The sequence below is a fragment of the Antedon bifida genome, chromosome 9 (genome assembly GCF_963402885.1).
Source record: "Antedon bifida chromosome 9, ecAntBifi1.1, whole genome shotgun sequence".
NCBI classification, from domain to species: Eukaryota; Metazoa; Echinodermata; class Crinoidea; order Comatulida; family Antedonidae; genus Antedon; species Antedon bifida.
The window spans coordinates 20,285,263-20,311,802 of NC_136234.1; the positions used below are offsets into that span (position 1 = coordinate 20,285,263).

At 32.4% G+C, this 26,540-nt stretch overlaps 1 protein-coding gene and 1 non-coding gene across 2 annotated transcripts in view; both read right to left on the reverse strand.

Annotated features, from left to right (window-relative positions):
* Window positions 1-24,775, reverse strand: part of LOC144851531 (WD repeat-containing protein 27-like) — a 111,660-nt gene extending 86,885 nt beyond the window's left edge. Inside the window, exons 1-18 of the mRNA XM_078709044.1 lie at window positions 24,673-24,775; window positions 24,214-24,355; window positions 23,832-23,956; window positions 23,386-23,499; window positions 23,078-23,129; window positions 22,733-22,803; window positions 22,343-22,457; window positions 21,889-22,093; window positions 21,231-21,334; window positions 21,006-21,100; window positions 20,681-20,865; window positions 20,175-20,342; window positions 19,745-19,816; window positions 19,372-19,478; window positions 18,877-18,966; window positions 18,616-18,770; window positions 18,040-18,173; window positions 4,067-4,164 (exon numbers count right to left, since the gene is read on the reverse strand). Of these exons, the coding sequence (XP_078565170.1) occupies window positions 4,067-4,164; window positions 18,040-18,173; window positions 18,616-18,770; window positions 18,877-18,966; window positions 19,372-19,478; window positions 19,745-19,816; window positions 20,175-20,342; window positions 20,681-20,865; window positions 21,006-21,100; window positions 21,231-21,334; window positions 21,889-22,093; window positions 22,343-22,457; window positions 22,733-22,803; window positions 23,078-23,129; window positions 23,386-23,499; window positions 23,832-23,956; window positions 24,214-24,355; window positions 24,673-24,723 (2,083 nt within the window). The 5' untranslated portion in view covers window positions 24,724-24,775. The remainder of the gene's footprint in view (window positions 1-4,066; window positions 4,165-18,039; window positions 18,174-18,615; window positions 18,771-18,876; window positions 18,967-19,371; window positions 19,479-19,744; window positions 19,817-20,174; window positions 20,343-20,680; window positions 20,866-21,005; window positions 21,101-21,230; window positions 21,335-21,888; window positions 22,094-22,342; window positions 22,458-22,732; window positions 22,804-23,077; window positions 23,130-23,385; window positions 23,500-23,831; window positions 23,957-24,213; window positions 24,356-24,672) is intronic.
* A 1,215-nt stretch (window positions 24,776-25,990) lies between these two features.
* Window positions 25,991-26,107, reverse strand: LOC144853049 (U5 spliceosomal RNA). Its single transcript, XR_013614367.1, has one exon. It is a non-coding gene; the product is annotated as a U5 spliceosomal RNA (small nuclear RNA).
* Between the last annotated feature and the right edge of the window lie 433 nt (window positions 26,108-26,540).

The following is a 26,540-nucleotide window of genomic DNA, read 5'->3' on the forward strand; positions in this document are numbered from 1 at the left end:
GGCCGAGCGTTAACATATATTTAGAATACTTGAACATGTCCACCTACACCACATAGAACAGGCCAGAATTATCTAAGTGTAATGTCCTGCAACTTTCACTTATATAATTTATTTTTTGGCGCAATTAAATAATTTCTTGAATATCTCTTTCCTTGACCTTTTAAATTAACTGTTCTATCTTTACTTATTCCTTTGACATCTGAAGCTAACCATAATAAACATAATACTAAGTGATTTCATTTTCTAAACTTGTGTGAAACTTTGAAGTGTTGAAACTTGAGAGAGACGCAAGTGTCAGGAAAAACAAACCATAATTAGATATGAATTAGTCATCAATAAAATATCAATTACACATTGGTAATTATTAAACTACAGGTCTTCCTTTAATGAAAGATTACTTTTTATTCATCTTACATTTACAATGATTACTAACTTTCATTTGGTAAGGGTACAGCTTTTGCCATTAACTGCCACATTTTAGAGAAGGAAGTTGTCTAGTGTACAATATCATCCTTAAAAAAATTAGAAAATTGGAAAGGAGAAAAATGTCTTTTTTAACATGCTAAATATGCCATACACACTACCTACGAACCATGCACTAGCTCAAATTGGCTGGGACAGTACTTATACTTCAATAAAAGTTTAAACGTATAAATTCAATCTTCTAAAAAATTCATTTATAATTTTCTGCATGTTCATTTTGTAGGGGCGTGAAAATCTAAAAGGCTAATTTCTTCATCAAGGCTAATGGGAGTGCTTGGAAAAAGAATTAGCAATTTGATTAATAATACTGGATTTTGAAATTGAAATCCATATGCAAGAAATATTTGTTTGTAGAAATACAAAACAATAAACTCTAGACATTTACAGTAAAGGAACTCTGTAGTTTACAAATTGTTAACATTCCAAGAACACAAGGGAACATACAGCACATTAAAACATACACATTTCAGAGAATTCTCATTTAGAATTCTGCGAAACACGTCGATTTGATAGGGTATAATTAGTAAGTCACATTGTGCAAGAGAAAATGAGCAAAACACCTTATTAGGATAATGACATTAAAAGTTTGTTTTGTTTCTAAATTTGTTCAGTTTCAGCTGAAATGCTGAACACAAAATCAATTAACATTTTGAAATCAGTAATATGGTTTTCCAACAAGAGAAAAGACCACAGAAATTGTTTAACAGCTTGTTCACAATACTCAATATGTGGTTTTTCAAATTGTCCTAAGCTTATTCATTGATTACAGCTTTCCCTCCACTAAAACATAATGTCAATGCGGCAAATATGACCCTAAATTTGGAGCAGACAACAATATTTTTAATGGCAAAATTTCAGTATTTATTAAAGAAACTGAACAAATTTAATAAAAGTTTATTCTTTATTCTTTTATTAAATTTGTTATTAACAATATTAAACACCCTGTCGATAGCCTGCCAAGGAGTGAGAAAAAAATCATTGAATTTCCATGGCAACGAGTCTGGTTAATTTATTACATAATTGAACTTTTTTCCTGTATTTTTTGTTTACAAAGGTAATCATGAACAACAATATGTAAATGAGTTAAAAACTGAAATATATTTCGACGATAAGCAATATACTATTCCATATTAAAACTGTGTTAGCAAACTGTACTGTGTACATTTGTCTCAACAACTACTGTTTGTAAAGTTACACACCCAAGTAGCTTTGGGGGTTGTAGGGTTTGAACCTTTCCTAAAGTGCCCTTTTCAAACTCAAGCCTAGAAGTGGAAGTGATGGTAAATAGGCCTAACTTGCCTAGCTCTATAAAGGATTTTTGTACCTTTTACAGAATAAAGAAATTCCAGATGCAACTGACAAAAAAGAATTAAATATGATCCCCTGATTGGCCAAAAATGTGTGCAAATGAACAAATACAATTAATTCTATGCTTTAGTGCATGGTACTCGAAAACACAGTATACATGTGATTCTGTCGCGGAGAAACAAAAAATCGCTTTCGATCCACTTACTACTTTAACTAAAATGATCAGTTGCCACATGTACAATATTGTAGTGTGTACCTATTTTTATAAGACCCTATCTGAAGCGCTTTTAAAACCCTAAAGTTAAATTATCAAGAGGACTTCAATAAGTTCAAAACAATTATCCACAGTACTGCAGGCTTGAAAACGACGTCTATTTCTACAGTAGACTCAGTGTCTCCAACATCTGCAATATAAAAGCTATCTGACTTCTACTGATAAAGCGTTAAATGTCGCCTGTATACAGGTACAAGGAGCGTTGGTCAAACGCCAAAATCTCTTCCGACTTATTCATTAAAATAAAAGCCTTTTGAGGAATAACGTTGAGGATGTTGACAAATCGATATAAGTAAAGAAAAACACTTTACACTTTGATTGTGAACAATAATAAATCAACTTCTACAAAACAGAAGCTGGCTATCTGTCTGTTATACAGCAAGTTCACTGTTCAAAACAAGTATAACAATTAAAGTAGCTGCTATACATAGATTAAATAATTATAACATATAATAACTATATTGAACATATCCAGAGTGCCTTAAATGTTCCGTAAAGTCTCACAACAAAGTTTTACTGAACAAAGTGCATAGTGCCGAATAAACCGTTTATAACAAAAATATAATTTTTATATCAATTGCATTTCAGCTTAAATTGTGCTCCCAAATAACTGTTTAAATCAAAAAAAGTTAAAAATACCTAAAATGCCACAGATTCTACTACATCGGTCTTTTGAATTGAGATGATATGTTGCAATATTTGTGATGTAAATAATTTTTATGTATTCAAAATAATGTTTGATCTATCTAAAGATAAAACAAACTTACTATTTGGAATTTTTAAAATACCAATATATTTTAACCAAAATATAATCTAGGCAATAAAAAGAAAAGCCTAAACTCCAAGTACACTCGAATGATATGATATACTATTCTAGAGGGCAAACTAGACAAAAATGAAATAAACTTTATGAAAACCTAACAATAATTCTTGAACCTTTAAAAAAAGCTTTTCTGAATATTTGAGTGCAATATATGATATCAAATGTCACTTTTTAACAGCTCACGTTTTAATAATGATGATGTCACAATAAAACACCTGTTCATGAATAATATTGTGATTGTAGAGATTACGATATAACGTGTGTGGTTATGCTGCCTACGAATACAGTTCCTAGAAATAAATTATGTAGTACTTAGTATCTTTGAAGACAATCATTTTCGCGGCTTCGTTCCTGTTTTCTGATTAGTTAAATTGTGTTTGATTGACAGGTACCTTTTTTATATTAAAAATAGAATGATATACAACTTTCTCCTACTAGTTACATGTACATTAAAATTGTAAGAATTACTATAAATTCTTGTTTAGAGTTTCAGAAACTTTTGAAGTTCAAAACGTTTCTAAGACTACATTCAACTTGGTGTTATAAGCTTTGGATTTGATATCTCCTACTTAATCACAATCATTGCAGTATGATTTATCTTTTAATAAAATCATGTTGGTAAAGAGTTACATTGCATAGCCATAGACCATCTCAGAAATGGCATATCAGACCCTCAAAATAATGAAAAGAAGATTGACTCAAAATATGTCAGTGGCAATAGAAATAGTGCTTTGAGCATGTCCTATTATGGAGAAGTGTAATTTAGAAATCTTTATGGTTATTTTTAAATAGTGAAATAACACGTTTTGTTGACTCCCTTTAGACCCTCTGAATTTGGTTGACATCATTCTGACAAATCCTTGAGGGCTCTTGAAGAAAGAATCAATGCAACAGTTCCATATAAGGAAATGCTAAAAGAGGCAGACGACTTCCAAGAGTGTGATGGAACCACAGTTTGTGTATTAAGCTCTGTGTGCACTTTCTGGTATATGTGATATGCTTAAATTATGGTAGTGATATGACATCATCATGTCCATATATGGGCACATCAACTTGTTTGTCACATAAAGTTTGATAGTGTTGACAGAGCTTTAGAACATAAACAATATACATGTGTTGCTTGAATGATAAAAAACAAACATTTAATATCATAATAATAAAACAATAGCAAAGGATACAGGAGTAGAATGAATTGATGGCACTTAGAGCTGTTATCTGCTTTCCTTGGGTAAGGTTGTATGAATTCACCAACTTGTAATGTGACTGACTCTGATACCTAAAAAAAACAAACAAATTAAAATTTAATTCAAGATCCAATAATTGAATAAAGCTTTGTCTACACCATCAAATATGTAATTTGTAAGCAGATATAGGTACTGTATCTAAATGTTTCCAGTATCATAGGCAGATTCTATGATACAGTATCACATATTATGTAGAAATACAGCACTGAGAATCAAATGAACTTTTAGGATATTGTTATGGTATTTAAAATAAGCAAGCATAGTATTTTTATCAAAATATAAAAAAAAAAAAAATAAAATCAAAATATTGATATTTGTTTTGGTTTCATAACAGAGAGTTCATAGCACTTTGTTGATAAAATATAATTTTTATTTCCTGATATAAAAGATTAAATTATATTTCCTGAAAAATTGTCCAGAGTATAGAAATTAATAAACAGACAGATAATAAATTGAAGATATCCGCATAATAATAAGATCTTTTAAGATTAAAATTTGCATGTATAACATGTGTATTTTATTTCACTTTATACCAGGTGTAATTTGTATTTCTTAGAACATTTTGTTTTAAATTATTCACAATTTATTTGTAATTAAGTGATCAAAAGTATAGAGAGAAACTTTAGTCTGTCACATAACTAAAAACATATTTATTTATACCTAAAATACTTTTATTTGTTTATTTATAATTTATTTGATCCACACTCAGCATAAAAAACCTAAATTGAATAGGACTTCTGAAATTTTTCAAAGTGAAATAATTATTGTATTAGAAAGATCTAAAGATTTTAATATATTTTTGCTGCATCCTACCACAATAGTCTGTCATACTGCTTACCAACACTTAAAACACCAGACAGATTTTTATCAAATCATTTTTTTTTTTTCGTTTGAGGGGCCTAACTAAATATTTAGAGATGACATCAAGATTGCACTACATGTGGTAGTACAAATAGGCCCACAAAGAAATTGACATTTTATAATGACATTTTCTTTTTATGGTTGATAAAATAAATGACATTAATCAAATACATAAAATGCAGAGTAAACCATTTATTTCTATGGAAATAATCATAAGCATTGAGGATAATTGAGGTACTGTGTATTCCGAGTAAAGTCTAAATCAATTTATCAGTACACTGTACACAAAAAGAACGAATCAGAGCTGGTATATATGGCGTGACTGGCACTACCTAACCGACATCCAAAGTCACTTGACTGTTTTCAATTGTTATATTGTTCTCATTGTGTCAACCTCTACGTACAAAAGTATTTGTGTTTAGGATTACCAGTAAAATATTCTGCAAGAAAAACTAAAAGTAAGTTTAGACTGAAATATTAAGCATAGTATTAAGTATGTGAGGTGAATGTGCGCCTCATCTAGAAAATATTTTCTTAGAGAGGGAGGTGGGTGGGGTATAAGGCTGGTTAGGACAACATACCAAGAAAATACCAATACTTGTTGTTGTTTTTGCCTTTTTGGCTTCTTTTTCTCAAAGGACCTCATTAGAAACAATTCATTTTAGGACTTTTATGGGTTATGCTTTTAATTTATTAAGTTTTGACCTTTCTTTCCTTTATACATTCATTGTATTTTATCTGTAATTGTTTTTATGATACTGAAATAAATCAAATTAAATCAATACTGACCACCAAGGTAAATTATTTTGTAATTTTACAGATCAATTCAAAATGGCTTCAAGTAGGTTGACTACATTTCTAGAAGATATTGATGAGAAGGTTCTAGAGTGCCAAATATGCTTTAACCGACTCAACGAACCCAGAACCTTAACATGTCTTCACAGCTTCTGTCTGAGTTGTCTTGACAACTGGTTGAAGAAAACTAACAACAAACTAACCTGTCCAACGTGCTCCCAATGTTATCAGATTCCAGAGGGTGGTCTAAAGAAACTACCACCTAACACCTTCCTGAATAATTTATTAGAAACAATTGGACAAATGACAACTACAGATAAGACCAAATGTATTTGTGGAAAAAAAGGTCAATCTAAAACCTACTGTCAGGATTGCAGAGAGTATTTGTGCCACAGTTGTAGTGATCCTCATAAGAACATTCCATCTTGCAAAAATCACAAGTTGCATTCAGTGGAAGATATTCAATCTATGAGTGTCAGTGAGATCAATGACATGCATCCGCCTCAATGTTCCGTCCACAATGAACCTCTAACTGTGTATTGCACCATTTGCAATGTTGCCATTTGCATACACTGTTCAATCATGGATCACAAGGAATGGAAGGGAAAGGAAAAACATGTGACAATCAGCATAACAGATGCGTTTAAAACATTTAAACAAACATCAGCAGAATTAGAAAAAGTGGCAAACCAATGTACAGATAAATTAAATGATGATCTTGAAGTAATGAATGACCATGTCAAGACACTAGGTGAAAAAAGAGAAAAGAGTTTAAGAGGAATTGAAAATTATGTTGATGAATTGGTAACAAGAGTAAAAGACAGTGGAGAAAAATTAAAACGTGAAGCGGAGGCAATGTACAAAATCAAGAGGAAATTAACTGATGCTGATATAGAGGATGTGACGACGACAGTATCACATATAAATACAAACATCAAGTTGCTACAACACTTAAGAAAAGGTAACGAAGCAACGGCAATGTTATCTGGGAATGACGTCATTAAAGCACTGGATGATAGGATCAAGGCAGTGCCTAAAAAACAATCTGATGGTAATGCAGAGATTCACTTTGTTAAACAACAAAATGCTTCATTGGACAAGGACATTGGAAAGGTTACAGAAATAAGGCCAGCAGCAGACTATTTAGAACTAATAGAAGTTGAGAGCATCACAACAGCTCAAACAATCGACGTCAAAATAATTAAAACTGACAAATGTAAAATAAAAGCAAGTAACATAAAAGCTACATTGACACAACCAACGGGAGAAACTATCATTGCTCAAGTAAAAGATGGAAATGGTGAATATACTGTTAAAGGACTATGCAGTGCAATTGAAGGAATTTGCAAGGTTGATATTAGAGTTGATGGAGAACACATTAACAAGTCGCCAATGAGTATCAAAGTGGAGAAAGAAGGACTATTAAAAACTATAAACATAGATAATGTTACAGAAGTTCATGGTGTAGTTAAATATGATGACGATTGCTTGCTTGTTTCATGTCTAGACAATGTTATTCGCAAATACAAGCAATCAGGTGAAAACATTGGTGAGATTACACTATCAGAAGGTGTGCAAGTAAACAGAATGTACACAATGAACAATGGTAATATAGCATTCAGTGATTGGGGTAATAAATGCATCACACTATGCAGTATGAGTGGTGAGGTGGTTAAATCATTTGGTATGGGAGTGTTACGTCCACCATGGGGTATCCATGTGGATGAAGCATCACGTGTCATGTATGTAGCTAATGATGATAATGTAGCCATGCTTAACATTGAAAGTGGTGATCTCATTAAAAAAATAGCCCAATGGAATTGTACTGGTTTGAAACACACCAACATCATGGATGTCACCCTTACAAGACAAGGACAAATTCTTGTACTGCATTCTACTAAAAGCTGCTTAAAACTATTTGATACAAAGGGAAAGTATATTAAAGACCTTGTCAATGAGGGCGATGTAGATGGTAAAGTAACGCACCCAATAGGAGTAGTAGTTGATGATGATGACAATATCATAATATCAAGTTACCACAAACTACAGCTATTTAGTAATAGCGGAAAGTTTATTAAAAGGATCGATAAAGAAGAAGATGGAATCAACCATCCTCAAGTTTTATCTATCTTATCACACCATCCGCGTAGACTTGCAGTGGCAAATAATGGTGATAAAACTGTAAAAATATTTAATTATTAAATAAGCTAGTGCTCAAGATATAAGACCATAATATAATGCTATTAGTTTTCATCGATGTTTATAGAAATTGTAAAATATTATAATAATTTACATAAGGTTAAAGATGTATTGTCCACCTGAAAAATATTTCTTAAAAAAAATGTTATGTTATGTTATGAATTCCATACTAGTTTATTTATATTTTGATATCAATCTTGAAAATATGTCTCGAAAGGAAATGATTTGTAGAGAGGCTCCAACTTGAGGGCATAGTTCATAGACTATACCATTTGTGAACAGGGGTGTTTAATGAAAAGATAAAAGTTATATCTCGCTCCTCGAGTATAGGCATGAAATCAACTACATACTAGTTTAATTCTATATCTTATAAATCTTGTAAAAAATGATTGCTATTATGTATATTGCTTTACTGGCTTAAGATTACAAATGTTTTTAACATATAATGGTCATACATTTTAATAAATCCACTGTTTACTGTGATTTTTAAAGTTCACTTATTTAATTCATTGCTACACTGATAATCAACCATATTTGTGGTGCTGTACTACTGTAGTACAGTTTTAAAAGTGTATAAAAAATTATGCATTTTTTTTCCTCCAAACTATGACATGATTTGTAAACCATTTGATTGGTCAGTTTTAAAATCGTTAAAATCTGCAATCGAGTTCAACTTCAACGATTGCACATTTTAAAGATTTTTAGTGTTTATTTTTACCCCTTTTCCTGTAAAATCATTGAATCCGGTCAATTTAACGCAACTCAACGTCGACTGGAAAACAGGCTTAACATTTGCAGCAAGATCATCAAACAATTCACTTTGTGTATTAATTAAAGATTCTTTCTAAAGCAATGCTATCACATCCTGCTAACATGTACAATATCATTTCAACAAGGATATTGTCATATTAGACAGAGAATCCAAATGCTTTGAAATGGGTGTGAAAAGACAGTGTACGTTAAATGCGAAACACCTTTACTGAACAGAAGGGGGAGGGCTATGTCACAACTTATCTTGAATCTTCAATTCAACAACATTTTGGTAATAGCTCTTCGACCCCGTCATGGGTCACCAATTGGCACGATTCCATAATTCGGCCTGATGATATGACCTGTTCCTATTATTAAGTGCAGTTGACTAGAGTTATTCTTCCAAACTTGATACTACTGGATGAGTAACAATTACCCATAGTACAAAATCATTGACTTAACAATCTTCTAAAGATGTTTTGGATAACAGCCTATAGTTTGTTGAATGTCATGTTAAAACATGCACATTTATGTTTCAACAATAATACACAATGGTTGAATTTGCATACTATATTAGATACAACACAGAACAAATAACAAATTGACAACATTGTTCTTCAAATTATTTCTAATGTTATCAATAAAGTTGAATACAAACTGTAACATTAACCACAATATGATAAGTGCCAAAAAAGCAGGTGGTAATTTAAATGTTCACCTGTATTTAATCATGCAAAATTATGTTTTCAAAGAACAACATGGAAAGTTTTATATTCTTATAAATAGATTTTTCATTTTGTCTCAAAGAAATAGAAATTCTACAAAAACAAATCTGAACATGCAGATTCATGTTTCAATAATAATACATGAATGTTTAATTGTTTGCATAATGATTTCATTTGCATAATCTATAACATGCAAATATTATGTTTTAATTAACAATACGGAACACATGCAAATTGATAACAGTTCTCAATTACTCCTAATGTTATCAATACAGTAGAATATAAACTGTAACATTTTAAATAACAATATGAAAGTGCCAAGAAAGCAGGTGATAATTTAAATGTCCGCCTGTATTTAATTATGCAAATTAGGTTTTGAAGGCACAACATGGAAAGTTTACAAGAAAATGGTAAAAATGAGTGAAGAAATAATGTTTGAAAAGGATAACCACTATATTCTTGAGTACACCTATACTTACTTAAAAGGTAATGTACAAATATTATAAATACAAAATATATATAATAAAAAAAGGGGGGAAATAGAGAAATGAAAGCAGAATGCATGAGGACCTTGGGACTATTATCTGTAGCAAACAATTATTTATTCAATATTATATTCTTTTTTATATTAGTTAGTTAGTTATAATAGTTATCAGTAGTTTACAGGTATCGTAATCATAAAGTTAAACATGCAAAAGTTAGAAAACATTTAGAAACATTATGATATCTGACTTGAAAATAAAGCAAAATAATATAGTATTTCTTTATTTATTTTTTTTCAACTTTTATGAAATATATTGAGAATATATGAGATGTACAGTACATACAAATATATCGGATATTTTTTTTTAATTCAGTATATTAAAAATTCACACTTTTGCCAAAGAAATTTTTAAAATATGGGTTATATAATTTACTAAAACGAAACAAATGTATTTGAAATGTATTTTAAAGTTTACCTTTAAGCTCTTAATACTCACACTGTTCCTGTTCTAATATTTTTGTTTACAAAAAAGAAATTGTTAAAGAAATACTAAACGGACAATTTCTATTGAATGACATTGCAGATTTTGTTACTTTTGGACACAGGCTGTGATAATAGGACAATGTCAATGAAAGGATAAAGGTACGTCAACGACCCACTTAACATGATTGTCGCTGTGGCCAGCCGCCTATGATTAGAGCGCTGACGTGACGTTCATGTTCGCCTTAAGAAAGAAAAAAATCAGTGTGATAATTATAGCTTGCGAAAAAAACGGTCTAGAAATATGAAACACCACAAAATGGATCCCAAAAAATTTGTGACTTAATACCCATGAGGTGTTTTAGGTGAATCACCAACAATTGTCAAGTGTACTGCATTCTTTAGAGTGCACAAACAGACAGACATCTCAGGGAAGCATTCGTTATATTATTCCAGGATAATTAAAACCAAATTCTATATCATTAGAGAGAAAATTAGTACAGTTCGTTAAACAAATTTTTCCTACTGCACGCTTTCATACAGTACACTTGGCGTATCAAAATGACATGAATTATATTGGGAAGGTTACGGTAAATATTAACTGCCCACTGAGAGTGTTTTGTGAGGTAATTATTGGGTATCAAAATGACCTTAATTGTACTGGGAAGGTTACGGTATATTTGAACTGCCCACGGAGAGAGGGTTGTGAAGAATTATTGGGTATAAAAATGATTAGAAAAGTTTTAAAGGCTATGTTCAGACCCATGGCGTTAGACCGTTTTAGCGTACGACGCTAAAAGAATGTGTGTCTGAACAGTTGAGGATTAGCGTACAACGCGTTGTACAACGGTTGTAACGTTGTAGTGGAAAACGGTTGATAGTACCGTTTTAGCGTACGACGCTACTGTAAGTCAACGATGTATCCAATCAGAACGTTTCCTGTTATGACGCGAAACAAGGTTTGACCTATATAGGCTGACATCTTGTATCGTCAATGTGTGAGAGATGCATTTCAACAACAAAAAGGCCAGAATAAATAAGGCCTAACTAGACTATAAATACAACTGTAGGCTACAAACTACATGTATCAACTGATTACTCTTATATTTTCTAACAAATGACATAAATAAATGCACCTTGTATTTAAACATGGTGACTACGATCCCTTCCCCTTAGGCCTAGCTAAGAGCCATTCACGCATTTCATTCAAGCTAAAAACTAGCGTGGTGGGACATCAAGTCACTCATTAATATATTAGACTAGACTGGACAAGTTTAATGCTGAAAACCCCCTAACTCCTAAAAAAATCAGTAAACAAACAAGGCCGGGGAGCTGTGTCTTTTTTATTAGCAAGTTAAGGGTTTTTTTTAACTGACTGGTCTGGACTAATCACAATCATTTTTTTCCACCCATGTGGTTAACACAATCTCCATCTTCATCATTAGGAGGCCTGCTTTATTTTCGTAACACAAGAGCCTGGGGAAAATGTTTTTTACTACAAAATAAAACAATAGAAACAGAAATTTGGCTTTACTATATTTTTCTTAAATAAATGCTGAGGTATGTTTTATTTACGGCAAATTTTGTCATAATTGTAGGGATGAGATCTAGGCCTATATACAGTGGAAATAACGATGAAAACACGTGGGTAAGAGCACATGAATATGCAACTAGAAACAACCTGAATGACGCACTTCCGTTGTAACGATAATCGTACGCTATGGGTCTGAACACCTAATTTTTTTCTCTGCGGTTTGTAATGTGACCTTGCTAGTAACGTTGTACGCTAAAACGGTCTAACGCCATGGGTCTGAACATAGCCTTAAACTACATTTTGAAACCCGACCTAGATAACATGTCCTTTTTTTTTGTCCAAAGTTTATTAATCTTAAACTATTAAATCAATTATATTAATGCATTAATCTTTTTTTTCACGTGTGCATGCCCCTTACAACATTCATTAGGGAAACTAGATATTAATCTAGCTTAAGTGTGGACAGGCAGGTGGTGCCAATCCGGAAATTGGTAAGAACATTAAGTCATTATCTACAGGATTATACAACATACCGGAGATAATGTTAATGTTGTATGTGACTATCATGCCAACATTTAAAAAAAATGTAATTGACTATGGTTAAACCTCAATTAAGCAACCACTCTCAGGTTCTGTAAAGGGTCCACTAAAAGGGGTGTCCATGAGTGAGATGCTGCACAAAATGCCCTGATTGCGGTAGGTAAGGAAAAACAAAATGATGGATGGATGAATGACAAGTGATGGTCTGCCTCAAGAGGTTCATACTAGGCAGTGTTATTGGGCCAATCATCATGATGTCCAATCAAAATAAACTGAAATGGTCACAGCTTTATAACCAAATGGGTCACTTTGCAAACTTGATTCAGACAACTAACGTTATCTAAATATCTGGGCAATTTGTTACTAAAAATCCAATACCTGATACTGCAATATGTATGTGAACAATGTAGTACTAAGCATTGATTTTGTAACTATGAATGTACGTATCCGAAATAAAAGTAAAATGAATAAGCAAATGGGTGACTTTGCAAACTTGATCCAGGTAACTCACTTTATCTGAATATCTGCCATGGACAATTTGTTACTAAAGATCCAATACCTGATAATGAATAAGCAAACGGGTCACTTTGCAAACTTGATCCAGGTAACTCACTTTATCTGAATATCTGCCATGGACAATTTGTTACTAAAGATCCAATACCTGATACTGTAGTATGTATGTGAACAATGTAGTACTGAGCATGGGCACGTATTTGCACAAAGTACAACAAAAAAAGCCACCATGCAGTAACATACTAATGGTGTCTTATCAAAACCGACAGACATGAATTCCTCAATCATAATTCGCCATTTATTACTTGTCATCATTCAAGCAATATAGTCAAATTGATTGTGGGAAGTAGTTCAACATTTGAAGCCAAAAATTCACTTTAAAAGTTATCAACTTGATTTAAGCATTGATAATTCATATTTTAACATACTTATATCAGACATTTAAAATTGAAGATATGCCAATACAAGGCATTAAAGTCTTGCTTTATATCTGCCAATTAATTGCTGTACTAATGAATGTGTCTAGTTGTATACATGTATCAGCAGTTTTTACCAAGGTTAATGTTAGAATCTGGATAACCTATATTTATAACATACCTATTAAATAAATAAATAAAAATAAAATAAATTCAAACTCATAATAAAAATTCATTATTTGCTGACGCGGATTTAGGCGGGGCTAAACAGACTTCAGCCCCCCTTAAATTTAACAGCCATGTCTTTTTAAAATAAAATAATGACTATTTTTAGTTTTTCTTTCTTGGGTTATTCCTCGGTTCATTCTATTAATATTGTTATCTTGTGCTTTTTCTATGTTATGTTTGTCTTTGTATTTTTGAGTGAACCGAATAAAACTGAACTGAACTGCAACCTGACGGATAGTTTTTATCATTTATAAAATATTTAGCCCCCCCACCCCCAAATCTATAATGCTGGATCTGCCCCTGATTTGTACAATAAAAGCGGCAAAGTTAAATAAACGCAATACACATAGACATACAATCCTACTAAACACTAGAACTTAATAATATGCAATGTACCTGTATCGTCTTGTAAAAGGGGTTTAGTGGAATTGTGTGCCACACATCTGCATTCACTTTTTCAAAAGATGAAAACATTTGAAAAAATAGAATGTTAGAACTTAGAACTTGGTTTAACTGACTTTGATATCAGTTTTAAAAGCAAAATTAATTATTATTTTTTAAAAACCCAATATACTGTGATACCAAGACAAGTACAGCAGCATCCTGTTATTACCATTATGAATTTAAAGTTATGAAGTTGGCAAGTTTTATTAATAAAAAATGGAATACCCCACAATGAACTTCTGAACTAATTATAATAAATGTTTAAAAAAATGGAATCAACTCATTCAAGTGACACATTATTGCATATACAAACATATGAAAATGAGTCATAATTATCAATGTATAATCTGAGGTTATCGTACCCTGTATTCGACGTTGATAAACGAGAAATACCGCTGGACGTACATCAACAAGCTTTACCGCTAATTGGAAGAAACTGGTAAAGAGTTAGTGGAAATCGTCCAAAGACAAGGCCATGCGTTTAAGGTAGAATTGCAATATGTTGTTAGTTTACGGCAGACACTTCGTGATATTGTCAATTATTGTTGGTTCATGGAAGTACATTCAAACATGGTAACAATTTAAAGCAATTATGCAAAAGGATGATATACTAGTTAGCTAATACAAATATAATTTGTTCTCATGATTTTTTAGAGCAGCCATAAAAAAATGCATCTTTAAAAGCTTTTTCTATTCCAATTTGTTGATATGTTTCTGGTTAAAACAGCATTTTTGTTATATGCCATTAGATACATTTTTCTATCATACTTTAGTGGAAGAAAACTGCTTATTTTTAGCACAAACTTAAGAGTGCAAATCAAATATTTATTCCTTTCTCTCTTTGTTTTCAGTTTATGACCTGCTTCTCACAAACAATTTTTTGGATCTGAGTTACTCAAACTCAAATACTGGCATTATTATGAAATTACAAGAGAAATAAATGTCACATTTGACTTAATCATTTTTCAGTACAACAGAGCAAAATGGAATTTTATCCCAACAATACACACCTCACTTACAATATTAAATTAGGGACTACAGTATGAATAGAAAAAATAGGACGATATGCAAACACGAATCATGCTTATGTGAACACTAGGGAGCAAAAGTGATGAAAACTGAGAAATAAAAATTAAATGATTCATGTAAATGTGTTTAATTCTTTATTTCAGTATTAACAAAAGCACAGAAACAACTACTTTAGGGACTATTTTTCTTACACCATCTGCAATCAATAAGGATAAACTTGCATAAGACATGACTAGAAATGCATGCAAAACGTCAACACATCAAAGGTTAGCAGTCAGCATTTAATAGTACGTCTACCTTTACAAACAGCTACTTTAGGGACTATATTTCTTACACTGTTTGGAGCAATAACAGGATAGGAACAACAAAGTTCACCTTGGGAGCAAATATACAAAAACTTGTTAAAACAGAAAAATAAAAACATTTAGAACATGAAATCGAGCAATCATACACATTCAAAAGGAAGTCCGCCTTCACAACCATCGCTAGGGAACTACCTTTTCTTGTAACATTATTATGACAATTCATAACAGGATAAAAAATATGACCGCAACATTCACCTTGGGATAAAGTACCGCAAATTCATTAAAGCACACAATTGAGAACATAAACAAAATACATTACTGCAATAATTATTAACAACAGATTACTCATAAACTACTAAACTAAAGGGACTACTTTTCTTACACTCGGGAACAAATAGCAGAATATTAAAAGTAGACCAAACACAACCTCACAGATTACCATGGAGAGGGGCTAATCATTTAATAAAACCAAAAATTGAAACTAAAAAACCGAAATTGTAGAAAATGTACGTCTGTTATATCCCACAAGTACTGCTAACAGTTCGATTGGGAGAACAATTATAAATTGAAAAATAAAACCGAAAAACGAAAGTACATTAAAATGAATGAATGTATTTCCTTGGTTCACTCCAGTGTTCCCTCCAAAATTCAATTAGGAAAGTCAGCATGGTAACAGGCTTTAAAAAGCACAGAACATAATTATTTAATAACAAATATTGTGGATAACAATTAATATTTTAAATCAAAGTATAATGTATGTTGATATCTATAATTGAGCATTTTTTTGACAGTTTGTAAAAACACATGTTTTGAATTACGATGACTTTGTGTTTTAATTTACAGAAATTATGTGTACTTTCTATGATATGACTAATACTAAAAAACATTTTGTTTTAAGAAAGGTAGATCATTATTAACATAAAAACATTAAACATGTGTAAACTCTTGTTTAAAAACCTATATCTCACTCATTACACACATTTCTAGCTTTTAAATTATCTCCATGCAGTTACGATTTTACCCTATAATAAATTTTTTTTTTAAATGTTTTTGTTGAATAGGCAATTTTTAATAAAACAGTTATTCACCAAAATTTGAAAAAAATATTGAATCGTAATTATTATTTATTGTAATTAATATATTCTATTTTTAATTAAAGAATAAAATTTCCTATGAATTACAATAAATAATAATTAAAATTCAATTATTTTTTAAGTTTTGAATATTCCTTTTCACAATTTAAGTTTGATTTTTTTCTTTTATTTACAGATAAATTTAAATGGTGCTTTAATAAAAACACATAAAAAGGAAATTAAGTTGAGTGCATACAAGACGACGTAGAACACAGGAAGTAAGCTCTCTGGATACTGGTCACAGTGCTGACATACTAGCTTAGGCTACTAACCTGCCATTTATTAAACCCAGCTTAGAAAATTACCTGATGTAAAATACAATTTAAATGGCTTTGTAATGAGCAAAGGAACAATGTATAAACATGTGGTAAATGAAATTAGGTCAACAAAAATCGGTCTTGCAAAAGTTGACAGACCTGCGTGCAGTGACGGACTTAAATTATTTAAACAGAAGATCTGCTCAAGTGTTCAAACAACAAACAATTGCTGATAAAATTTGGCTTAAGTTTCGGCCTAAGGTTTTGGGTTTACATTTAGCTTAGAACCTTAAACCTTGCGGAGTGGCTTTATCATAAACCACCAACATAAAACGAATAAAAAGAACACAAAAATTAGGTTAGATAGTGGAAATTTGGCATGACTTTTCACATGTGCATATACAGTATGTCTGATCACATGTTTCAGAAATTGTCAAGGTTACGTTTCAATACCAATCAATATACACATAGCTGCGTGAAAATGAAGCATTGACGTTTGATTTGATTTGCCGGCGATGGACCGGAACTCTGCCAGAACAGGTGTGAAGAAACTTTAAGAGGAAACTTTCTTATGAAATAAATAAGGGTGATACATTTAGTACTGTAGGTAATTATTATCCTCAAGCTTAACTGGAAACTGGGAAAATTCAGATTAGGCTCTCAAAAACCCAGCCAGCAGTGCAGCGCCTACATATTATGGTCAACAACTATTCAGACAACACACCTATATATTGAGACGATAAGAGGACACCTCGGGTTCTACAATAATATTTACAATATCTATAGCGCTTTCATTGTCATAACTTCTGTCAATGGCCTATATAAAAGATCACGTTAAAAGAACTGTTAATTCATCCATTCTAATCTGTAGTAAAGGGGAAAACACACACAGTAGTATACCTGTTTTAAAAAAAAACCCAACAGTACTAGAGAGGGCGATCTATGTAAATAGAGCAACCTAAAGTTTATTCTTTGCTTATGTCTTGCTTTCTATACTTACAAAGAGGGCAGCAAATAGGTTTTTGAAGTTTATATTCAGACAGTAATATATCTAAATAAACCAATAAGATTAGAGAACTGAAGTATGCGAGATTAAACCATAGCCTGAAGAAAATGTGTATGCAGCTATGTAATTTTTTAGCTTGTCTTTTTTATTAAATGTTATTATTGATGAAATAGAAATTCATTATACTATCAATAATTATTGCATTTACCTTTTGATGTCATCTACACTGGTATCGATGAGATACTTGTAAAGATAGAACGCCTTATCACATGATATGATGATAAACTTATCCATGTAGTAAAACTGAGAATGCTTGATTGCACTGCTAAAGACAGACTTGGCCTAAGAATTTAATAAAATATATAAACAAAAATAGTGTTTATTTATCAAAGAATTACCAAAAGTATCATGATTACCAGAGTTGAAGGGTTGGGATTATTTGAACCAAACAAAACCTTTCAAATAAAAAAAAAATCTCTCCCTTTTGGAACATCCATCAAACCACAAAAAATAAATGGATTTTTTTTTACATTTGAGGTACAGTACAGTTTTTCCATTCCGCAAAATAAAAGAAATTTATTTTCAGAGACTCACAACATCATGCTCACTGCCCATTTAGCCATTCGACCAATGAAAAATAGTAAAAGTAATACATAAAATGTCAACTAGAAACCAGAAACAGAACACAATAAACATTTAAAAATATCTGAATAAGAAGACAAATTTATTTTCTCCAGAAGATCTTCATAAATGCTTTGCGAACAATGTCTCTGTTTGTACCAACCTTGTCAACTTTCTGTTTTTCATTGATATTTTGAAATGTTAAAATTGGTTCAGAAGATGATTTTTTCCACAGTTTAACTGTTTTGTCATTTGATCCTGTTAGCAGATATTGGTTGCCATGACTCCAAGATACACAATTTACAGAACTGTCATGACCTACAAATCAAGTAAAGTTTTGAAAACATATCCTGTCTGAAAATGAGATGAGAGGCAACAAAATGTGGATACATTTTACAACTAAAAAGATTATTTATATATTTACCTGTGAATGATATACATTTACTACTTAAAGGCATTTTAAATGCCATGCTAGACTTGTTTGCTAAAGCACATGCTAAATTCTGGCCATCCCCTAAAAATAAAAATATCATAATATAAGTCCAGTGGTAATAAATATATACTCTTTTAAGTTCACAATCATTAATACATTGTATGCCTATGTATACAGTATAGTGTCTGTGTCACTATTGTTGTAGCATTGTGGCTGCTGCTTTGTTTACTGCTATAGCTGTGCTGTAGCTGCTGTATAGTTGCTGCTTCTGTGGCTACACTACTGTTTTAGGATGATGTACAGTAGCTGCTGTACAGTGGCCACTGCTACATTGTTGCTACTGTAGCTGCTGCATGGTTGCTACAGTAGCTGCTACACTCCGGCTACAGAAGCTGCTGCACTGTTGCTGCTACATTCTTTATTGCTGCTACATCTCATACTACCATAATTTGCTACTGCAATTCTGTAATGTTTTTAAATTCTCACCTGAAAATGCTATTTGATGAATAGGAGTAGGCTGTTCAGCAACACTTTGTTTTACTTTCAATTTTGTTGGCGGAGAAGCATCAACGGGATATGCTTTTTGTAGAGCCCTTAAGTTAGAACAATGCAGATGAAAATCATAATATGATGTTAATAACTTTATTTTTATTTTATACACATTTAACAACGGCAAGTTGAAAATCAATTTCAGGATGGGTATACTATCAAAAACCACAGACAAAAAGACACATATAAAGAAGCCACCTGGATAAAAAAAAATGACAATAATATGAACAGAAAAGAAGGCGTATTAAATGATCTAACATTTACAATAATTATAATCATTAAAATAAAAGAAATCAAATATTTTGCTTACTTTGCACCAGCTCCAACCTTTGGTGTTGACTTTCCTTTTAATTTGTTGGTTTTTGGTGAAAACATATCCTGTCTAAAAAATATTATAATTGGAAGGAGATGGAAACTTTATTTAAAGGTATGAAGTTGATTATCATAACTAATGATAATTGTGGTGGCAAAAGTCTGACAATATGGCACCCAAGGGATAATTGGAAAGAAGTACTGAAGTTGTAGTTAAGAATTAATTATGTCAATCACAAAATTATGCATGATGTCAGCCAGAAATCTAAACATCTATAACAAAAATCTTGGAAGTTTTGTTTGCTTCAGTTTCTTTAGGTATATTTTATTTTATTCATTTGGCATGCAGGCTCTGATGAGTGACTGTGTGCGACAGTGGTTATGTGTTTAAAGTCTTCTTTAATTCCTTTATTTAAACTTTTTCGTACCTGGGTTTTTGTGAGTAGCCAGATGACTTTATCTTTGAATGGAATGTGAGTGCTTGATTGTCTTGAATCAATGACTTCTTTTGAGCACTATTCTTCTTTGGTTTTGTTTCTGCTTTTGATTTTGGAATAAGTTCCGATCTTAACGGTGAACTGTCCAACATTAATGTACTTTAAAAAAGAAGGTTTATCATGGATATTATTTGTATTGGAAAATGGAGTGGAGTTGTACCGTTATGGTCCAGATGCCCGACTACCAATCCAAGGGTCATTGGTTCAAATCCTTTTCGATGCCTTATGACAAACTACTAGTTTGTGTAGAACATCTTGTGAATGGCCATTCTTGGAAATAAGTTTTTTTTTATTTTGTGGAAATCTGGCAGTGAACATACTATGATTATAGCAAATACTGTATATAATTTTTAATACAGAAAATGGTCTCATTTTGTTGAGAAAAAATCTTCTTCTACCATCGAATCGAATTCACATTGTTGTTTTTACTATACTACCTTGATAACACTGTTACATCTGCCACCTGCACTGAATCACCTTCTGAGGTGATTGTAAGATTCTGTAGACCAGTTGCTTCTTTGGAGACTGCTAGGTCATGAGATGAGGTCGTTGAAGCAAAGACGGTATCAACTGAAAGCACATGCGCTTCACTTTGGAATATGCTGCCTACCAAACACCATATCTGGAGAAAATAAATAATATTAATATTTTTATATTATTTTCTGCAGGAAAGGTGCCAGAGAGTGAAATCAATTGGAAACTTGTCCACAACTTTGACCTTAAATACATAAATAAATTGCACTGTCCCACAATTCTACAAACCTTTTCTTGATCATGTGACCCAGAGAAGCTGTAGGTTCCCACCAATGATATACTCTTCATTGGAGTATCTAGACTTTGTTCTGATGGAAGCGAGTCTATGATGAGAAAGAAAATTTGAAATAAAATTACAATATATGACATGGAATAAACTGTTATGAAAATTAGTTTTTGCTATTTTGGGGACAGAATACTTCACACTAGCATGAACATCGAATTTACAAATACCTTGAAGGTCAATGACCCTTGTGACCTCATAGCTGTAGGCATTGATAATAAGAATCGAAGCAGTTGTTCCAACAATCAATACAGGTGGCACTTCTAATAGATCTCTATGAATAGAGTAAATTGAATATATTATAAAAATGAGGGTTAGGATCCTTCATATTTATTGATTCAAGCAGTTATGTCATGTCATGTTATGTCAAAGTCTCGTGCACAACACTCAAGATGTGCCTTATAAATGCACATAATCGGAATGGTTAAAAATAACATAGATTGACTGAGTAGGAATCATGTGCCATATCCACAAACCAATACTTGGTCTTTTGAAGAGATGTAAATGCGAGGAAAAAGTCGCAGACTACTGGGCTGAATTGCGAAACATTTTGTGTCATACACCTGCCACTAAACAGTGATCATCTGGGGGCCAAGATGGACCTGTACACCCGTGGTAACACCCTACTTATCCAAAAGATGCACTGGGTTCTTTAAAGAGCACAAGTTTATGTGCACACTGGACCTCCAGTGCTTATCTGAGCAGTGAACCTGAGCCGTTTGTATGGCTATGGATTGTAGTACCCTAGCTTGGACACTCGACTCTGCTAGAGAGAGGGAACACCATAAAAGAGCCAATGAATATATGTACATAATAATGTTACTCAACTGTACAACAGAACTGTTGTGTGTGAGAAATGATGGAAGATTAGCAGCACTGCTAGGCCGGGACTTTGTAGGCCTAACTCGATAGAAAATACCCAGTATGGTGTTTCCTGCCTCACTCTGGTCATCTTCATCATTCTGAAAGGTGTCGTCTGCAGTGGGCTGTTGTGTTTTCCAAGATGGCTTACTGGATATTGTTGATGCTTCTCCTGAAAAGTAAACAAAAGTTACATTGTGTTACTGTAGGTTAGTATTTCTTATACAAGCAATAACCAACATTATTTCACACCTGAGTAGATTCTGGTCATTTGATTGGAGGATTGTGGGTCACATGATATTCGATAAACTACTCCAATTTTGTCATATACGAGTGCACTTTGTTATTGCATTGCAAGTTGAATTTTGCTATATGCTTGCTTATATGCACTATATAAGAATGAAATATTATTATTATTTACCAAGTTCTTGGTCAGTATGAAGCCTTGACATTTGTACCTTCTGTAAGTGTTTAGCTACATCTATCTGATGTAACAAACGAAACCCACTTGAATCACTCATGTCATATATACGCACCTAATAAAAAACAAAAACATACCAATGGAATAGTAGAAAGAAAATATAAGATAATTTTAACTGTCAAATGCAAGAGCATGTGACTCAAGCGCTACCCTCATGGATCCATACCTGCGCAATGAGTGTGTGGAGGGGTAGCATATTAAAGCAAGCCTAACATTTTTTTTTTGTGAGGAAAGTTGAATTCTGAAACAAAATAGATAATGTGTGTGTAGCTTTCATCATTGTTTTGAACATTCTCTAATGTGAAACAAATTACTTTATAAAAGAAGTACCTGGCCATCAGTTGAGCCTATTGCTACTTGTTCATTTTCATAATTCCAAGCTAGACACAGAAATGGAGAACCTAAAAACAAAAAGAAGTGTAGTGTTGTAGTAGTGGACTATCTATACAAATAGCTTAAACATGCACCATTTGCACTGCACTTTGTATTTAAGCTCTGTTAGAACTGGGATTTTCAACAAAAGTTTTTTTACCCTTTTTTTCATAAATGGCCAATCAAGCATCTTTAAATACATTGAGGTTGAAGAGTGGTCAGTTGGTAACAGTAATTCAAAATAAATTGAACGTCACAAACATAACCTAAAGAGAAAAAGGAATGAGAGAGGAATATTTTTACCTGATATTATTGTTGACTGGTATATAAGTACACTATTATTGATATCCCAAACCTGAAAAATATATAATATTTCAACTGGTTAATTTATATTAAATCAGAAATTTGACCTACAAAATTATTAAACATTCTCCTATTATTCTCTTAAGCTCTGTCTACACTATCAAACTTTATGCGACAAATAATGTGAAATTCCCATATATGTACATGATGTCATATCACTACCATATTTGGGTACATAACACTTTTCTAATCTAGTTTGATAGAGCCTACCATATTTGAATATATACCATACCAATGATAATCATTACCTTAAATGTCCTGTCCTCCGATACAGACACTACCATCGCCCCATGATGTGGTGAAAACTCTGCACTGGTCACTCTAGCAGTGTGCCCTTCCAATGTTGTGTGCAGGTGCTCAGACTGTGTATAAATTATTATACATATAATGCAAATTTACAGATACAGCATGAGTGTGAATTCATATCGTGTAGGGATTTGTAAGTAATACACCAAAGATGAAGTTACCATCAAAATGGAACCCAACTTAACTGGTTGATATGAAACTGATTGCGCCGAGCGCAGATAAATGCAACACAATGATGTAGGGGAAGCACAAATGAGTTGACCAATCACAGCGACAGTATAGTTAATCCATCGTGCCGTGATTGGTCATTTACGTCCCGTGTTGCGATCAAGTGGGAACCAAGCTTTAAGACTACAATCAATTTATTATTGCAAAGATTTCAACAAACCTGCGATGACAAAATGAGAACCTCTTTATCAATGCAGACTGCCACCAATGAATCATCTGGACTGAAATTAAGATGTTCAACACAGCCTGGTGTAGAAAAGATCACAACACCTCGAATTTGACTACCTGAAAAAAAATCACAACAAATAAACACACCACTACTATGGCTACTATACTTTTCAAAAAGAAGCCCATCTCGAAAAATATGTGAACTTGGGAGGTAATGTCTAAAAAATCCTATTATTGTATAGCAATTACATTTACAGCATTCAATTCAAAAAGAAGCTCCCCTCTTTAGTTTGCAAAAGTATCTTGAAAAGAAGCCAACCCAAGAGTACTAAATAAGAAGCCCATGGGCTTCCTTTCGAGGTTTTACGGTATACCTTGTTCATATGAAGCTCTGGCTTTCTGGACGTTCCACACTATGATGTAATCTGGTGCGGCAGTACATAGTAGAGGAGGTTGAGGCTGTGAGCCAAAGCAAACACAGCTGATTGGCTTGCTGTGCCCAACTAACTCCAAAGGCTAGTAGAAGAAATATAAAATGTAAGCACAATATTTTTCCATTGAAAATGCTCCTTAATTTAAGAGTTATGTTCTGGAAAAGAAAGATTTAATAAAAAGTAAACTTTGTAGGCTTATGTGAATTTCCAAGGAAAACTCAGCTAGAGTTTGCAACATAGTTGTGATCGCATCTCTATCAGAGCAATTCCTTTCCTATGACCGTTACAGACCATACCACAATCGTACTGGGTTTAAAGTGCGAAAATTCCATTTTAGGATTACAAAATGCAAATTACTTTCATCCAGCATTTCCCGTTTTGATGTTTAACAATAATTACCTTTGAAGAAATGCTCTGCAGACTCCATACTGCCACCGATGTCCTGCCCATTGGCAGGGCCACATATGTTCCATTGCATCCCAACTGTACAGCATCACTTGATGTATTCATACTCCATTTGTGAACAGCCATGTTTAGTTTATATCTAAAAGAAAATAAATATTATAGCTATTGTAATAACATGTCACATGAAGTTGAGTTAAATGTGTTCTGTGTAAATACTTATTTGGAACTTTCAATCACATTGAATGTATGGTATGGGTAACCACAACTAGTTACAATCGGTTCCACGTTGTCGACATAAGCCGCACTCTGTTAGTGTTAGTTATGTTTTATTTTGGTCGAGATAAAATTAACTTTTGGCATAAAAAAACATGTACTCAATAAAAAAGATGAGTAAAAATAATAGTATTTAATGCATTATCACAAAAGTATCATATCAGGTCATTATTAATTAGTCAGTATCACCTTTTTAAATTTATTAGGCCTACTAAAAATCCTTACATCAAATACCTTTCATAACTCTACCATATGGCCTAGTACTATTACTAGGAGGTAAGGGATACGGTCTCTCTGTTATACGGTAGGCTACTAACTAGGCCTACTATTACTAGCCTAGTAGCCGAGAGGGCCGCCGAGTGAGTGCCGCCGGTGTGTGAATGGGCAGCCTAAAAATAAATAGCCAGCAGGCCTAGCCTACTACTACTACTACTAGCAGTTATACGTTAGGTAGGCCTAGGCTTTTTGCTAAATAAAATTCTTAAACTGCACAGATAATGCTAGGCCTAGAATATATACAAACGTTTTCCTGATAATACAGTAAAACAACCCTTGTTTAAGCCATAACAACACACAACAAACCACCTGTTTTCAATTTTGTGTTTTAAAAGAAAACGCCCTCACACAAAACTAATTAGAAAAACTTAGTAACCAATCAAATTGTCGTATTTATTATTGTATAGCAAACACAGTGACTCCAGTTTAATTCATTTTAAAAAACATATCGAAACGTTGATGTTGCGCAAAATTCTTATAATAATAATTCATTACACTTTGTAAAATTATTTTGTTTACTCACAGAAATATATTTAATTCTTCTCTCGTTATTCTTGATTTTGTTCGATTTCTTTTCTATATTGTTTAATGAAAAAATGTAATTGCTATGTACTTTGTTGTTTCCAAACTAACTCTTATGGAATAACGTTCACTTCGATTTTCTGACTAATCCCACCCTCAACAAATTCTAATCAATGTTTAGAAGTAACTTACCTACCTATCGTCATTGTGAGGTATTCTACTCACCTCCCTCATCGGAGTCAATTTTCTTTTGTAAATGTATTCTATTCTTGAGTTAAAACTCAATAGTTGTTCCTCTACACGAAAATCTTTAGTAAAAGGCGAAAGATTTATGCGTGGTGCAGAGAAACCACAGTAAAGAGAAACATCTGACAATGGTAATATGTATAAAAGTACCTATCGAAATAAATAGGTTTGGAATAGTGTCTGTTATTAACAAAGTTAGTAACATTTTTGAATCTGTACTGGAGTTTTTAACACTACAAGCCTAAAGTATCTTAATATAGGTTAAAGAAATTATTATAAAATAGTAACATAAATATTAACAAAACGTGGAAAAAGTACAAAACCCATGCCTTCATTTGCATATTTAAAATAGTTATTGAAGTTAATAATCGAGTTCGTTGTTACGTAACAAGGCGTTCAATTGAATACCGTACAATATTGTGTTGAAAACAATTTTGTAATTAAAAAATGTAACACTTACAAATAAATAAAGTAATTTGTTAGGCCTATGATTTCAATTAATTAAAAATACATCATAATGGGTATTGTGTAGCTTCGTAATCACC